This window comes from Mustela nigripes, chromosome 12 (assembly GCF_022355385.1).
Source record: "Mustela nigripes isolate SB6536 chromosome 12, MUSNIG.SB6536, whole genome shotgun sequence".
Taxonomy (NCBI): domain Eukaryota; kingdom Metazoa; phylum Chordata; class Mammalia; order Carnivora; family Mustelidae; genus Mustela; species Mustela nigripes.
In genome coordinates, this window is record NC_081568.1 from 117,171,114 (window position 1) to 117,189,938 (window position 18,825).

The 18,825-nt window shown below is 34.5% G+C and overlaps 1 protein-coding gene across 3 annotated transcripts in view; it reads right to left on the bottom strand.

Moving 5' to 3' along the window:
• The window catches only part of KIAA0825 (KIAA0825 ortholog), a 405,229-nt gene that overhangs the window by 348,562 nt on the left and 37,842 nt on the right, over positions 1–18,825 (bottom strand). For all 3 annotated transcript variants that reach the window (XM_059416663.1, XM_059416666.1, XM_059416665.1), the window contains exon 3: positions 1,365–1,496. In XM_059416663.1, the coding sequence (XP_059272646.1) occupies positions 1,365–1,495 (131 nt within the window). In that variant the 5' untranslated portion in view covers position 1,496. The remainder of the gene's footprint in view (positions 1–1,364; positions 1,497–18,825) is intronic.

Genomic DNA, 18,825 nt, shown 5'->3' on the forward strand with positions numbered 1-18,825 from the left:
TTTTGTTTTTAATTATAATTCCCCAACATTATGTTTTCTTTTGAATTTAAGTTATTTATACCCTTTGTTATGACAAAAAATTGACTGCATTCTTAAATAAAACATTAAGGAAAAGAAATCACAGGAACATTTCACTTGCTTGGTTTAGTTTCTTTGACAATTCAATACAACTAGTCCTTAAATTTTAAAAAAGGAAATGCTATGAATCATTCTACACTAGAAATTTTTACTGTAGTTTGCATATTTATAATCTACATGAGGTGACTTATTAGAACATTTAACTAAAAGGATTCAAATAAGTGAACTGCCTTGACTGACTCTAAGATCCACAAACATATAAAGACAAAGTCCTTTCTGTCAAAAAACATATATGGGGGTGCCTGGGTGGCTCAGTGGGTTAAAGCCTCTGCTTTCGGCTCAGGTCATGATCCCAGAGTCTTGGGATCGAGCCCCACATCGGGTTCTTTGCTCAGCAGGGAGCCTGCTTCCCCCTCTCTCTCTGCCTGCCTCTCTGCCTGCATGTGATCTCGCTCTGTCAAATAAATAAATAAAATCTTTAAAACAACAACAACAACAAAAAAACCCCTTTTACGAATGACAAACTCCTTAGCTGTCCTTGCCACCCTTAGTGTTTGGTAGCACTAACTTTAGGAGCAGGTTATGAAGACTAACCTTGCATAGCAATTCTCTATGGGGTCTCTAGCCTTCCGAGTGAAAAAGGAACATACAATGACAAATGTTACATAAAAATAATATATTTTTCATGTTCTGTTTTCAACAACTCAAGAAATCCATGGCCTTATACTAAACCATTTTATTTTAACACCTTAATTTCAAATTTTTAATTTCTATGCTTATCTTTCAAGTGAGGATGCATAATGCTAAGCATATTAATGAAAATCCAGGCCATCAATATTGGCAAACTCTAAGAAATTAATAGAGATTCAATAAACTTTAATTTACCTATTTGAAAGCAGTGCCTAAAGTTTTGAGTCTTATTAAAGTACTAAGCAGTTGGTTAAGTGTCCACCTTTGGCTCAAGTGGTGATCCCAGGATTCTGAGATAGAGAGGGGCTCCCTGCTTCTCTCTCTGCCCCACCCATCGTGTGTGTGTGTGTGCGCCTGTGCTCTCTCTCTCTTTCCCTCAAAAAAATAAATAAAATCTTAAAAAAAATTATTAATCAGATAAAGAAAAATCATGTTAAATTCTTGGGGGAGGGAGGTTTAATCAATTCTTTTCAGGAGAATTAATGATACTAAACCTAAAATGATCCAAAAGTATTTAACACTAAAACTAGACTAGGTAAAAGTATGTGTGAATGAAATATGAAACCAACTTATTTTAAGTAATTAGCAGTATTTACCTTGTAGCATTTTGTTCTATCTGTTCATCAATGTCACTGAAGATCTGCTTAAACTCCAAGTCTCCAGGAAATGAATCTAACAGACAATGTAGGTCAAAAGAATTATGGGAATATTCATCTCCACAATCCATTCTGAGGAATAAGAATAAAAAACATGTCAGTTCCTCTAAAATAAAGAAAAAAAAAACCAAAAACCAAAAAACAACAACCCTCCAGTTGTGATACTAAACCAAAATAGAAATTTCTACTTATAGGTAAAAAGAAATATAGCAGTAGGAAAACTAGGGTACTATTAAACTATGCAGAATGTTTGGTTATTTAATTTTCATGAGGTGTGACCTAATTTTCCTACCCCTCTACAGTTTGAAAGCTGTACAAAACAGCACCCCTCAGAGTACTTAAGCATCCTCCTGCTTCTCACTGTAACCAAGAGCTCTAAAGGAAATCATATAGCCTCCTAGACCACTGTGACCAAGGGTGGTGGCAGCAGAATTCAACTTCTTCCCTCTACTCTTATTGAATAGTGATTGACCCGAAGTCCTAACTTCAGAATTTTAAGTGTCATCTCCTAGCCCTTTTTGCGTGTGAAGAAGGCAAAATTTTCCTTGAGTTCCTCTATCACCCCTGTCAACCTAAATAACTATAACTAACTAAAACTTACATATACCACTCTTGCTAGAGAGAGATGCATTTTTCCACTATGAGATCATTCTTTCAGACAGTCCATATATACTCTTGAATGTTTGATATATAAAAGGCACTGCTCCTGAAGCCAGGATGAAGTTGTAACAAGTCAAAGTCCCTGCCTTCATGGAGTTTTAATCTGTTTTAAGAGCACATAAGCAGGGGCGCCTGGGTGGCTCAGTGGGTTAAAGCCTCTGCCTTTGGCTGGGTCGTGGTCCTGGGGTCCTGGGATCAGTCAGCATCGAGCTCTCTGCTCTGCAGGGGGCCTGCCCCCACCCCCACCTACTTCTCTGCCTACTTGTGATCTCTGTCTGTCAAATGAATAAATAAAATCTTAAAAAAAAAAAGAGCACATAAACATATACTTTATAAAAGATCACATGCTAAGAAGTACTATGAGCACAAGTAGAGCAGGGCAATGGGACAGACTAAAAATAATGGAGATGGGGCAGAATGTGAGCCATTTTATTTAGGAATATGTTATTTTTGGACATAAAATAGTGCTTATAAATTATGCAATGACTGATGGTTAAATGAATAAGAAATTTAAACATTACATCATTAAAAATATACATGGAATAAATATTAATAAGATAAAGGTGAAGGGGATGTGGATAAATACAAAAATACCTGAAAAATTATCTAAAAATTTTTACAGAGGCTAGCTACAATACTAATAGGCTTCCTCATCTTCAATTATTTAATTACAAGAAATTCAGCTAATTTATTATCCTATAATGAAATAGCTGAAGATTTCTCATAGGCATCATCTGGAACTTCAATGAAGTAGCCTTGGGGTAAAGCTTTTTTTTTAATTTAAATTTTTTAGAGATTTTATTTTAAAAGGAAAATATCCAACCAAAACATTTTAATATAAAAGCCTATGGCATCACAAGGTTTTTCATTTATAACTCAGCTCCAAAAACAGAATAATCACAAAAATAAAATATCAAAATTTTTATACACTTAGATCATCCTACACTTAGATCATCCTTTCAGTACAAGGTGTAATATCTTGTTGTGAACAAATAATTACTTATAATGTGTCATAATAAATGCTAATTTGAAAACAGGCTAAAAAATAGCCAAAAAATTATAAGCTAAATGGTATAATACTGTATATACATCAGAAGTTCTACATCTTGAGTGGATAATGTATATATATCTATAAATAGATATATATCTATATCTGTATATCTATGTATAGATATACAGATATATGGATATATGTATACATAGATATATCTATAGATACATAGATATATATATAGATACATAGATCTATACATAGATACATATATATAGGTAGTATTTATAAAAATATAAATACTACACTGCCATCATAAAACAAAATCTTGCCATTTACAACAACGTGGATGGAACTAGAGGGTATTATGCTAAGCAAAATAAGTCAATCAGAGAAAGACAATTATATGATCTCATTCATATGAGCAATTTGAGAAGACAGAAGATCTTAGGGGAAGGGAGGGAAAAACAAAACAAGATGAAACCAGAGGGGGAGACAAACCATCTTTCTCAGGAAACAAACTGAGGGTTGCTGGAGGGAGGGGGTGGGAGGGATGGGGTGGCTGGGCGATGAACATTGGGGACAGTATGCGTTATGGTGAGAAAATAAATAATAATAATAATAATAATAATAAAAGAAGAAGTTCTACATCTTTAGGGCACCAAAACTTCAATACTTCCATATAACCAATGAGTCTGAGATCCTGAGATCCTCAGCTCAACTAGTTACAGCTATTATCATAATATTTTCTTTATACTAAATCCAACGGTTAATATTACTAATAATGAGTTCAGCTTCTATATTTGCATATTTTTTAATCTCTTGGGGTAGTTCAGATGATCAGCCATTCAACAGTTGTTATAAAAAGTAAAACCTCACCTTTGCTATGAAAAAATTTGATTGGCTGCGGGCTTTGTAGGAAACTCAAACTTAGTAAACACATTGTAGCTAGCCTCTCTAATAAAATCCAGTTGCATATTAATACTCTGTTCAGACTTGTCTTACTTGGTCAATACTATAAAGCCCCATTAGTTCAAATTCTACATATTCAAAACAAGAAAAAGGTATAGAAGTCAGCTTAAATATAAGAGCAAAATAGCAATATGATTATGTATCCACTATGTACAAAATAATACACATCATCTTCCTTACACCTCATAATAACTCTATAAAATAGTTATTATCCTCAATGATAGGGGAGGGAATGTGAGCCCAGAGATTGATTAACATGCACATGTTTCATAGCAGCTACCTAGTGTTAAGAGTAGAATTTGAACGGATCTATTTGGTTTTAAAATTTAAGGGTGTCTGGTGTCTTGAGAAATGAATCACTTACTGCATACAAAACACAGTTTTGGAGAAATATTAGCCAAAATGTTAAAATGGTTATCCCTCAATATTTAGACTACAGTTGATATTTATTTTCTTCTTTATACTTAGAATTTTCCTATATTTTGGCAGTAAGTACTTATTTTTGCATGTTAAAAAGTAAAATTCAACCAAGTGAATTTGAAGATCTAATTCGCTTTGCTAAATGATGACTCAGCAGCACCACATCTAGCAAATAGAGAAGCATTCCCAGGAATTGTACAAAATGGAAAGATTTTATTGAACAGGGTAGGGGCATAACAGTAATTAGTAAAAGAAAAGGACTGTTCCAGGGCTGCCTGGGTGGCTCAGCTGGTTAAGCAACTGCCTTCAGCTCAGGTCATGATCCCAGAGTCCCAGGATCGATTCCTGCATCAGGCTCCCAGCTCCATGGGGAGTCTGCTTCTCCCTCTGACCTTCTCTCCTCTCATTCTCTCTCACTCTCTCCTTTAAAAAAGAAAAAGAAAAGGACTGTTCCAGATTCCAGACCAGGCTGTTTTCTAGGGGAAGTAGCAAGGGGTATTATCATGCAGATTACGTACTCTTATTTATTTATTTGTTTGTTTGTTTATTTTACAGAGAGAGAGAGAGAGAGATATCACAAGTAGGCAGAGAGGCAGGCAGAGAGAGAGGGGGGAAACAGGCTCCTCGCTGAGCAGAGAGCCCGATTTGGGGCTCGATCCCAGGACCCTGAGATCATGACCTGAGCTGAAGGCAGAGGCTTAACCCATTGAGCCACCCAGCCCCCCACCCCACACACTCTTTCTTTACGAGATGGAGAGGACACAGGTGACAAGACATATTGGCACTGATAGAAAGAAAAGCTTCCTAATTGACCACATTTCTGATGGAAGTTGAATTGCAATTAGATTGGATATTAAACCCCAGTTTGAAAACTTGGTCTGAGAGACACCTTTTTGGGCCTGCGGTTTTCTTTTTTCAAATATGTAATTAGGAAAAATATTTAACGGAGGAATTATGCCCGCTCTCAAGGGGCTGTTAATCTCTTATTCTTACATTTTGTCTTCATTTGAAACATTTTCCAATCTTAAAACCTCTCTTGCCAATTTCAGTTTATCATTCCTCTCAAAATCTAACTCAAAACTCACATAATTCCTAAATTCCTCTTGACTAACTGTGAATATTTCACCAAGCTTTTCACATTATTTTGTGGTTTTTGTGCTTGCAAATGCTGTTAAAAGAAATCTGTTCTTCTGTGTTATTGTGGTATTAAATGTGTGTTACACCTTTCATTGAAACGAGTTCTGGAGTAAAAACAACAATGGACTGAAACATGTTGAGCATTCAGATGGGGTTCGGGACATGATTTTGAAGGATACCCAATATACACAGTTGTGTGATTTTCTCTGTCTAACCTCAGTAGAGAAGTTAATCAATAAATACAACGAATACATTAAGGGAATGCCATTTGACAACAACAGGGTACCAGAATGAGGATGGTTCAGAGCTTTCACATGACTAGCATCCACCTGTGATGTTTCTGTATTTAAGATACCGTTCTAAGGTGATGAAGGACAATAGAAAAGTAAAGAGGTAAAGAGGCAGCAGGTTTAAAATTCTGTGTGATAGAATAAGAGAAAACCTCATGGGCAAAACAGAATAGGATGAGGAAATTAACCAGAATGAAGAGAGATTCACAGGACCAACAAGAGAAATAAATTAAAAGGGGAAAGTAGGCTGTGGTAAGTAATGCTCAAGTTTGAACTTTTAAGTTCAAAACTTTTTGAAGTTTGAAAAAAGTTTGAACTTTTAAGTGGTAGAACAGAATGGCAGTGATCCCTGCAGGATTGTGGTGACAAAAAGCACACACTGAATGGGAATGAGTACAGGCACTAGTCCTCTCACTTCCTTCCATGCACTCCATGGGCATAGGTTGTGACACTGTGCCTGGGCATCGTGAGGGGGGCAGGGAGGAAGAAAGAAAAGAGGGAGATTGGATAGTGTCTCCTCTAAAGGAGTAGAGGCAGTAAAGAAAAATAAGGCAATAAAAAAGGAGCCAGTAGAAAGAGCACTGTTATTCTCTAAGTAAAAATAACTATGACCTTCACAACAAAAAAAGTGAATAATTAAGGGACTAACGTAACTTGACAATTATCTCAGTGGTACGTCGGAAATGCAGAAAAACCTTCAGAAAATTTGGAGGGAGGAAGGAAGTGGCTATGGAGTTGTGGGTCAAGATTGAGCTTCACATTCTGATTATGTTTCTGTACTACTATTATCCTGTTGTCATAATGAATGAAGTCTCTTATCCTAATCCGTAATCAACCAAAAATGGGAGTTGAAACTTTATTTAAAGTACAGTAACTTTGTTTTTGAAATTATCATTCCACAGTACTATTTTTAAGTGTTCATTCTCCTGTAATGTTTCTGACCATTTAAAATATAAGATTAAAAAAAACAGTGCTTAATATTTCAAACAAATATTAATAGCCAATCTAATATTAATTATTGCCTTTTAAAAAAGAGTAATGTTTGAAGAATTATATCTAAGCCAAACATCTGTAGATCAAGTTTCAGCCACAGGCAAATTATAACAGTTGAGTTATAAATTCCTAAGAACAGTGACTATAATAAAATATGTACATATTATAAGCACAGCCAGAAAACATTAAAATAAAGCAATAAAAAAAAGTCAAACCTCATGTGATCCAAAGAAAGCCCACAAAAGTAATTTTGGAATATCACTTGTCTTTTAACATATTTTAAAATGATACCTTTCTAACCTAGGGTCTCTTTTTCATTATTTAAACACATATAATGATTAGAATCCTCATTTTATCTTTTTTTTTTCCTGTGTCTTCAATAATAAATATCTAGAATGCCATGTTTCTTATAACCAACCAAATGTATGCTTTCTCTTAATCATCTATACACTTAGAAAAAGTGAAAAAAGATAGACAGACCAACCATTGGGAAAAAATCTACACTGCAAATGAATTAGTAAAGGGGAAACATTAGGACCACGTGACTTCTCCTCCATGAAAAAGCCCAGAAAGGAAGGTCACATGCCTTTTCAGACCTATGCACAAACTGTGGACTTAATCTGTCCACCAGCTCTAGTTTACCTTAAGTCCTACTGTCTAGCCTAAATAAACATGTTTAAAGAGCATGGTAAGGAAATGTTTTAATTAATTAAAAATTTATGTTCCACATTTAACTAAACAAGTTTCAAAATGTTCCATGATACTAAAACACATTTAACTCTAAACACTACTGAATCAAGAATCAATAGATTTGAGTTCTGATCCTAGCTCCGTTAATGTGACTTTAAATCACTTGATCTCTCAAGAGAGACAGAGCTCACATTCCTCATTTATAAAGTGAGATGGATGAGGTTTCTTCTAGCTATAACTTTTCTGTATTCTATAAGGAATGGCAGGAGGAGGACATATTTCTGAATACCCCCCTCAAATTAACTCTTCCAATGGACTATTTCAATCATTAATAATATCATTCTTCCTGTGTCATGCACTCAGAGCAAATTTTAATTATTTCCTTTTCTCTTCCCCAGGACTGTTACATGAAAAGCTTACATTGAATCTATAGCTCAGCAAGAAATAAGATGTGAAAAGAGGAAATGTGAGGCAGCAAGTAATAGGTAGATGCCCATACTGATGTTTCCCCCCAAGCCCCCAGATTTCTAAAATATTCTAAGAAGCAGCTAGCCCAAGTTTCTGAGCTCCCTTAACTTGGCATACTCTTCACTTAACAGAAGATGTAAAAGACCAGCTGACTTTGGGTATTATGCCTCCACAAGGAACAGGATGACAGTAGGGAATCACACCTTCACAGACATCATGTATCCCTGACCTATTATTTTTTGTATTTTTAAAAAATTCTTTGGGAGCCTGCTTCCTCCTCTCTCTCTCTCTGCCTGCCTCTCTGCCTACTTGTGACCTCTCTCTGTCAAATAAATAAATAAAATCTTTAAAAAAAATTTTTTTTGTATTATTATTGCTGGTTTGATTTGAGTTGCTGGTTTGAAGAAAGAAAAAAAAAGCAGACTGAAAACAAATTTTGTCCATTTTTTTTCCCTCTAGTCTGGCTCATTTTTACTTTTCCATCCATACCTAGTCACAAAGTAGTTCTGAATCATTCACAAAGTCCTGTCATTATCATAAATATTATAAATTTTCTAAAAATCAGTATCATAATTTTCCCTAGGTCTTAAAAATTTCATCAGTGTATTCACTTATTGAGACATGGATTAAAGGTATGGTGGCTAAATAGTGATTTTAATGATAATTACAGCTAACTTTTACATAGGATTTTTATGGACCATAGACTGTTCTAAGTACTTTATATGTATGAACAATTTTGATTCTTACCATAATTCTATGGGATAGGTACTATTATATTCTCCACATGAAAGATGTACAAACGTAGGCACAGAAAGTTTTCTTTGAGTTGCCCAAGATTACTTGCATAGGAAGTGGCAAAACTGGGATTGCAACTGTTTCAAATGGTTTCCTTAATCCCAATGCTATAAACCGCCCCCTGCATAGACTTGTACTTAAAAAAAAAAAAAAAGGGCGCCTGGGTGGCTCAGTGGGTTAAGCCGCTGCCTTCGGCTCAGGTCATGATCTCAGGGTCCTGGGATCGAGTCCCGCATCGGGCTCTCTGCTCAGCAGGAGCCTGCTTCCTCCTCTCTCTCTCTCTGCCTGCCTCTCTGCCTACTTGTGATCTCTCTGTAAAATAAATAAATAAAATCTTTAAAAAAAAAAAAAATCATTATTTTACATCTTATATATATTGACTTATTTATCACCATATGTAATTGACAGCTTTCCCTAGGACCATTATAAATCTCCTTCATTATGAAACCAATTTCCAAAAATAAATTTTTTTTAATTTTTAAAAAATTTTTAAAAATTTATTTGACAGACAGAAATCACAAGTAGGCAGAGAGGCAGGCAGAGAGAGAGGGGGAAGGCAGGCTCCCTGCTGAGCAGAGAGCCCGATGTGGGGCTTGATGCAGGGCTCGATCCCAGGACTCTGCTGAAGGCAGAGGCTTTAACCCACTGAGCCACCCAGGTGCTCCCCAAAATAAATTTTTTAAGGCAATATCTTGTCCCTGTGGTATTTCAAAGTCACCAAAATTTATTTCTTTTCATCAATTACTAGAAGTTGAAATTTTAATGTTTTAGCCTCTCCAAAGACTAAGATACAACCCAAAAGGCTCTCAATTTGTTGATAGTCATCTAAAATACCTATGCATTAAAGTCTTATATTAGGAAATATAGAACTTGATATTCTTTTCTTTATTTTCTCAACTCTCATCTATGTGTTAGGATTCCTACCACAGACTGGTGTGCTTTCTATTAATAATTGTGGAAATTCTGATTATTTTAGTTGTATGAGTGGGACTGTTAATATACATCCAATAAGTAAGCATATTAACATGTTATGGCTATTAAAATCCCCTCTGTAACTCCTCGGTAAGTAATTTAAATGTGTATGTATGAGGTAGAAATTGACAGGATCAGTCAGAATACACTTATTGTAGCTTGACAAGCAAACAGAATTAATTGTCATATGTTTTACCCACAAACCTGACACTACTTTATTTTTCAATGCACTTCTCTTTCTAGAAAATATTTTTATTTATTAACTCTATAATCTTTAATATGCAATCCTAGCCATCTCTTGCTTTAATCCAACAGTGAAACCAAGATAATGTGAAACCAAATTTTAATTCCACATTCTTTTATAACTTAGCACTCACACATTTCACATCAATTAAAAGTCATAAAATTATTATATATTTTTAGATTAGATCTAAAGATAGTCAAAAATCATGGGGTTAAGGATTAACTAATGAATTTCCAGGCAGAGTAAAAACCTTATTAATTTGGAAAGTAGTACAGTAGAAAGTTTAAGTTATGGAGTATTTTTAAAAAGGAACTGTACTGCATATCAACTAGAAATAATAAATACAGCTTATAAGATGTGTTGATTACATTTTTAAGAAATTTTCTTTGAATAACTAGGTAAGAATGATTTAAACTTAGTATGTACTTTGTATTTAAATTGGTTCTTCAAAAGAATGTAGGTCTTAAAGTATGTTCCAAGGATTTAAGAATTTCTCCTAAAATGCTGTTAATAATATTAATAGTATTACTAGTATATTCACTAACTAGTCCTGTGTCATCAATATCCCCTTCATCTGCCTATAAACATGTTCGTTTCTTGCTTTTTAGAAACCAACAAAACCTTCCCTAGAACCTCCTTCTATTCATAACCCAACATCTGCAAACAGTAGTCCATATTTCTTCAACTTTTATCTCCTCTCTTATTTACTTCTCAATTCAGAACAATCTGGTTTCTGCCTCTATCCTTGCACTGAAAGTGACAAAATATTTTTCCATTCCTGTCATACTTAATCTCTGCACTATTTGGTACAGACAGCTACTCCTTTCTTGATATTCCTCTCTTGCCAATCTTCCTATGTATTACGGCTTCCTAGTACCTTTCTTGTCCCTTACACATTAACTCACAGGCTCCAGGTAGGAGTTCCCAATTTAGGTAGCTGTCCAGCTCAAGTTTCTCTTTATAATCTGATAGACAATTCAGGGATATACAATGGTAGTCAATTTTTATGCTAGAGGATCCAGCTTTCCTGTCATAACTAATTATCCAAGATTAGACATCTGACCCAAATTGAACCATCAGATGCAAAGAAATCCTGAAATCTAGAATGAAGGGTGGAACAGGGAACCACTTAGTGGTATACCAACCAAGTTAAATCCAGCCTCCCAAGAGAAAGTACATGGATTTTTTCCTGAGGGCCTATAATTGCCCACTTCCTTTCCTTCTGAGATTAAAAGTTCATATAGTTGTTTTGAGGGGTATTTTTGGTTTGATTCTGTCAGAGACACACAATAAATCTTCCTATTCCACTGAACAAGAGCCACTGTTTTTTTCTTTGCTTAAATTAACCTAATTAACTTAATTAACTAGTTTTGTGTGAGTTCTCTCTAGAGTTCTCTCTAGAATCTGCTTCTCATTTTAACTACTTTCCCTAAACATTCTTCTTTCAAAGCTACTGTTTCTTTTTAATTTAACCAGAGTAGATTTTGTTTTTTTCTAAAGTATTTTAATTTTTAGATATTCTGTTTTACTTTTATTTATTTGGATTTTGTCCTTCTCAAATCTCAAAAACTCTATTCCTATTATTTCTCAGGCTGAATTCTTCCCATATATCCTTACTCCCCTTGTCTGACATGGGAAAGAAAATACAGAAAGTTTTCCTCCTTTTCTCTTCCAGTTCATTTCAGGCTGGAATCTTCTTATTCTATATTTTTTTAAATTGATTAACCTCATCCATCTATTTTCCCTATGCTGAAAATTTAAAGTCTATATCACTAATCTAGCTCTTCCTCCAAAACCTTAACACATAATTCCAAACATTTGTGAGGCATATTGCTGTTTCAAAGGTCCTTTGAACACAACAAGTCCAAAATTTAATATAAAATCCTTTCTGTAAACTGGGTTCTCTTCCTATATTACAGGGTCACTGCCTCCCCTAATCTCTCTCCTCTTCCTTGCCTTACTAACTTCAATTAGGTGTCAGTCGAGTATAGCACTGTCTGTGTTTTCTATGGCCAGCAAACTATGAATGGTCTTTACATTTCTAAAGAGTTGTAAAATTAAAAAGAATTAAAAAGAATATGCCACCGTGGCCAAATGCAGTCCATAAACCCTAAAATATTTACTATCTGGCCCTTAAGAGAAAAAGTTTGCTGACTTCTGTCTCAAATGATCACCAAATTTTTTGACCCTTTCTCTTCCCTAATATATTAAATGGTAACCAAATGCTCTCAATTTGATTTCTTCTTCTGTGTGGATCCAGTATCTTAAATCTGACATTATCTTTTGCTGAAAAAAAAAGGGGGGAAAACCTCCTATCTGGCATCCAAGACTCACACCTCATGGTTTAATAAGAAATACATATTTGGTTATTGCTCCTTTGTCTCCCCGTACCTCCCACCTCACTTTGTCTAAGAATCTCTTCCATTTGGCCCTTCCTGAATTGTATCCTTTATAAAAATATTGTAACCAGAACTACAGCACTTTTTTGAGTTCTGTGAGTCATTCTAATGACTTACTGAACCTGAGTAAGGGGCTGTGGGACCCTCAACTCTGTAGTTAGCGGGGCACAAGTGGACATCCCCTGGAGATGCCGTTTGAGGCTCTCATGTAATGTGGGGCAGTCTTGTGGGACAGAGCCATTAACTTGTGGGGTCTGTGTTAGCTACAGATAGTGTCAGAATTGAATTAAACTGAACTGTAGGACACAGAGTTTGTGTCCAATGTGCATATCAGCATTGAACTTCTTGTCTTATGAATGAAACTGGATCATTTCACTACCTGGCTTAAATACCACTGAAGGTTTCCACAATGCATAAGACAACTCCAGGCTTTTTACTTTGTTTACATATATAGTTCTTCATATTTAAATATATTTTTCTGCCATAATAGTCCTTGATTAACAACTTGAAATAGCGTCCTAGCTGTAGCTCCCTCTACTAAGGACATTTTCAGTAAAAAATTATATTTATGGGAGGTATTTACTTCATCAGTGTCCATAGTATTATTTATAGGCCACTAGTATTATTTATAGGCCACATATAAGTATAACATAATTTGTTTATGATCTTTAAACAAAAAAGTTACCTACCATGGTGGCTTAAACATTTTTAAATGCTTCTCAACAATTAAGCTATTTTTTAAAAAATTGTGAAGAGGTAAGAAAATATACTATTGAAAAATTAAGATTCAACATTTAAGCTATCAAATAATATTTAAATGTGATACTCTTTCTAGTTTCCATGTACACACAAAAAAAGAAATTAGATGAAAATTATCTTTAGGGACCCTTCTAATTTTAAAATTCTATTATTTTAATCATGTGATCTATTTCTCTAATATTTAATCTTCTGTTTTATTGTCTTTGCAGTATATTTTTAAATTCTATAGTTTAATAGAAAGAAAATTTGTTGTCGGTTAAGGCAAATTCATATCAAGTGACCTGAAAATCTATTTAAAAAGCAATCAGTGAAAATAAATATAGGATTTCTTCATGTTAAATCAGAAAATCCATCACTATACTTGCTTTTTACTTTATTTGCTGCTTAACGTATCTCAACAGTGAATCTATCATATCAACATAGTCATCATGATCCAAGCTGCAAATAATAGAGAGTGTCAGTGTCAATTTTGCTTTCTCACACTTGCTTCCCTTCAGTTCATCTGATTTTAATAATCCCTGTCAAACCACAAACAGTCCAAATTACCTTCATGACACAGAAGCTTTCAAAGAGCAGACAGAATCTCAACTTTCATTTAGCAACTACAAAAGAAAGCTGTCCAGCTGGACAAATATTATTTCCACACTTGACAATCTCTACAGTTGAGCATGCATTTTAATTTTAACTAAACCTGCCAGGAGTTTGATGTGAGCTTCTTGTTTTGTGTAGATTGACTCACAGGATTATCAGACCAATGACTGTAATTGTGATGAAAGAACCCAGCATTTTTCTACTAAAAGAGAAATCATATACCAAAGCTGAAGGATCAAAATGAACATGTAAGATATAATGAGGCATATATTACAGGAGGAAAACTACTTAAATTAGATGGTTTAATCTTTAAATAAAGTGTATACATACAGAATACATTTTTTTTTCTAGTAGGCTCCATACCCAATGTGAGGGTTGAACTCACAACCATAAGATCAAGCATCATGCGTTCCACTGACAGAGCCAGACAGTCACCCCCAGAATATATTCTTGATACAATTTTAAAAAGAAAAAGCTAGTAAGTAAAAATAAAATGTAAGAAAGTTAAAACTTTGTCTATGGATTACATTGAAAAACAGGTTCTAAGAATAAAATAAAAAGAGATTTTTTTAAATTGTTTTGGGCTGACTTGGTGAATATTTAAATTTCTAGAACAGGTCTATGTATCAAATTATTTAATAAAACTGATGTTCTTGGCAAGACATTAAAAAGTCCACTCTAAACTAATCAAGATGTCCTTGTACAAAATAAAACTTTTAAAAAAGTCACAGTAAAAATAAATAAAGATACTGAGTTTGGGACGCCTGGGTGGCTCAGTTGGTTGGACGACTGCCTTCGGCTCAGGTCATGATCCCGGAGTCCCGGGATCGAGTCCCGCATCGGGCTCCCAGCTCCATGGGGAGTCTGCTTCTCCCTCTGACCTTCTCCTCGCTCATGCTCTCTCTCTCTCAAATGAATAAATAAAATCTTTAAAAAAAAAAAAAGATACTGAGTTTGTAGAAAAGTATTAAAATAAAAGTTAGAGTATACAACTATACAACTATATGAAAGACTTTTATCTTAGAAGTTTGTTAAATTTAAGTCTGAAAGTTTCAAATGATAAACTATTTCTGGGAACTTTTCCTGTCTTAGCAAGGCCTAAATTCCTCCTACAGCTAATCCACTGATTATTAGAGCTCTGTTTCTCCCCCAACTCTATCTTGGACAACACAGCTGTATTCTTTACCAGCTCCTCTCTCTTTCTCTTCCTGTTGGTCTTTGTACTGGACAGATTAACCCACATCCACGTCTTCTGCTACAATGTGTATGCTGGAGCAGCTGTTCTAACCGTCCAACTCCATACTGGGTAACTCTCTTGGATGTTCCACAGGTACCTCAAACTCAACATGACCCCAGAAAATCTTATCATCTGCCCTCTGAAACTTCCTTTCTTCCTTGAGGTCCCTATGACACCACTAGCAACTCAGGTATTCATGTCACTGAATGGGAGTCGTCTTCCACATTCTAACTTTCTCTCACTAAGTGCACAGCCAAATGATCAGTTTTTTCTGTTATCTCTCATCATCCATTTCCTACTGCTCCTGTGTAGTTTCAAACTCCATCATCTCCTTCTACTTCATTTTCTATCCTATCACTAGACAAATCTTTGTAAAACAGAGACAGGAGTCAGTGTTCACAGCAAGATTTTAAGTCTACAGGACTGGGAGAAAAGTCATATTCTCAAGAGAAAGAAAAATCAGAAGAAGGAATTAATTTGTAGAGGGGATCACCCAAACCAAGATGTGATTTAGAATAAAACAATTAGTGAAAGGAACTAAAATTATATCATTTTTCAAATCTTATTAACCAGTTAAATGGTTTTATTTTATCTGTGGACCTACATAATATTTAAAAACAATTTTCAAAAATAACTTACTTTCAAAAAATTCTTATAGCTGTGCTCACTAAAGTAAAAAGCCTATATTCTTTCAATATTAAAAGTATACACAGATTCATTTTCATATACTTTTTAAAAATATTTATTTATTTTAGAGAAAGAGAGACAGAGTGAGCACACATACTGGGGGGGAGGGGAGAGAGGGAGAGACAGACAATCTCAAGCAGACTCTTGGCTGAGCAAGGAGCCGGACTTGGGTTTTGATCTCATTAGCCTGAGATCATAATATCATAACCTGAGTGGAAATCAAGAATTGGATCCTTAGTTGACTGAGCCACCCAGGCATCCCTCATTTTCATACACTTTAAACAATTTCTTAGTTGTATCTGTTAAAGATATTTTTCTGAGGAAAGTACTTTTTTATAATTGTATTATTTTTGTATTTTTCCAAATTGCACTTCAAGGTTAGTAAATCTCTCTCTCTTTTTTTTATGGTGACATTGACTTTTTTTTTTAAAGATTTATTTGAGAGAGAGCAAGAGAGCACAAGCAGGCAAGTGAGGGGAGGGGCAGGGGAGATATAGAATATTCTCAAGCAGACTCCCCACAGAGTGCAGAACACCACAGGGTCTCAATCTCAGGATGCCAAGATCATGACCTAGCCAAAACTAAAAGTTGGTTGCTTAACCAACTGAGCCACCCAGGCACCCCAAGGGCAAGGAAATTTTAGATACCTATATACAGTAAATTGTTTAGACACAGTAAATTGTTGATACCTATATATCGTCTTCCTCAGGTGTTAAGTTACCTGGTGAATTTATTAAGTACACAGCAAATTTTGCTAAATGAAGAATATCCTCAATTTTAATAATACAGTATATGAGTATTTAACCCAAATATTCTTAAAAGTACTAGTTTTTGGTTTTTTTGTCTCCAGGCAGAGTGACTTTTTTGGACAAATAATTAAAAAAAAAATCTCAAATACCCATAAATTAAATTTCTGAAATTAAAAAAAAAATCCTCATCAAATATTTATGGTTATTTTTTAATGTTTTGCTAAATTTAGATGCTACAGAATTATAGGACTTCCCAGTTCAACTTTACTCTGAACTAGAATATCAATTTATATAATTTTTAAAAATGTAAGTTCCATGAAGAGATTTTTCTCATAAGTCTATGTATTTCAAAACACAATTATGGAATTCTACAACTAAATCTTATACATGGGGCACCTGGGTGGCTCAGTTGTTAAGCCTCAGCCTTTGGCTCAGGTCATGATCCCAGAGTCCTGGGATCGAGGCCTACTCCTCATGCTTGTGTTCCCACTCTCACTGTGTCTCTCTCTGTCAAATGAACAAATAAAAATCTTTAAAAAAATAATAAAAAATAAAAGAAAAATAAATAAATCTTGTACATCCTTTGAGTTCTCATCATTTAATTTGTTCAGTTTCTCCTTTAATTTCATGGGGATACATTTCAAGGTCTTCCTATATGTGAGCTTTGTTTTCAACAATTCCCTAAATGCTTCACATAAAATGATTTTTTTTTCCCCCACCATTTGTTCAACACTTTCATTAAAGATTTCTAACCGATTTTGAAGACATTAACACACAAAAAAATTGAGAATAATTTTACAAGAGTATTTAATACTGGGCACCTGAGTGGCTCAGTTGGTTAAGTGTCTGTCTTTGGCTCAGGTCATGATCCCAAGGTCCCGGGATGGAGCCCCATGTGGGGCTTCCTACTCAATGGGGAGTCTGCTTCTCCCTCTTCCTCTGCCCTTTCCCCTGCCTGTGCACACTGTCTCTGCACACTGTCTCATGCTCTCTCTCTCTCAAATAAATAAATAAATAAAATCCTAAGAAAAAAAAGAATATTTAATATCATAATAGGTACTTAAAGTCAATTTTAAAGTACAGTAATTCTTTAACGTTTCAAGCATTTCTAAAATCGAAAAAAAAGAAAAAGTATATACTACCATGCTTAAGTTATTTCTGTTTTCTTCAAAAGCAGTCTAATAAAAAGTTAAGGCTGGTTATCTTATGTACATAAATTTTATGTATATATAAATCTTATGTTCATATAAACATTTATACTTTTTGACAAGCACATCTCCTAGTTAAATTGGTAGATTTTGCAGATTTGGGGGGTGTAATTACAAATTATCATGTCATCACAACATATTTCAAGTGAATTCTCTTCACAGGTTCTATTTAAAAATTTTTATGACGTTATGTTCCATCACAAGATATTTTTAATATCACCAAGACTAAAAAATTTATCATATTGCAGTTTGGAATTCAATTTATAATAGTATCCATAATAATGCCAAGTACTTAATCTTTTACAAAATAAACTTTTAAATGTTTTACACTGATTCCATGAATTAGACATGAAACTTGAACCATTATTGGAATTAATTCCTTTTTCATTAGAAGTATCCAAGGATACTGATGTAAAACTGGCACTATCTAACTGCTGAAAAGTTCTATTAATGGAGCCAATACATTAACGGCTATTGATTCACCTTTTATATATGAACAAGAAAACTCATAATTGTAAATGAAATAAATTTAGAACAGCCACCGGATCTAAGTGAAAAGTAAAGTTTCACAGAGTGGTACACAAATGTACCTTTTGCACCTAAGTATTAAAGGTAGCTTTTTCAGGCACACTCTTAAAATATGACTGTGCAAGAGATGTTGATTCTTCAACAGATAGACATCTTATTTTCATGTGATCAATGATGTTATTATAGCCCCACTGTGTGAGTTACACATTAATTCATTTCAGCAAGTCAAAGGAAATTCAATGCCCCTCATCAGGGTCCCTCCTCAGCAAGGAGTCTGCGTCCCCTTCTCTCTTCCCCCGCTGTTGCTCACTCCCGCTCTCTCTCTCAAATAAATAAAATCTTTAAAAAATAAAAGTTAAAAAATGATAAATCTGAGAGAAATGCTAAGCCGGATGAAATATGACAAAAGGCAGAAAATGATACTATTTTGGGCAAACTGGATATATGATATGATATCAGAATACATGGTATTTCAAATAAAAATATAATATAAATAAAATGGACCTCATGTATACATAAAAATCGTAATCCAGCCCTCTTTGGCATGACATGAAAATATTACCAGAGAGCTGTATTATTTCATTAAAAAAAATAGGTTATAGAACTATATA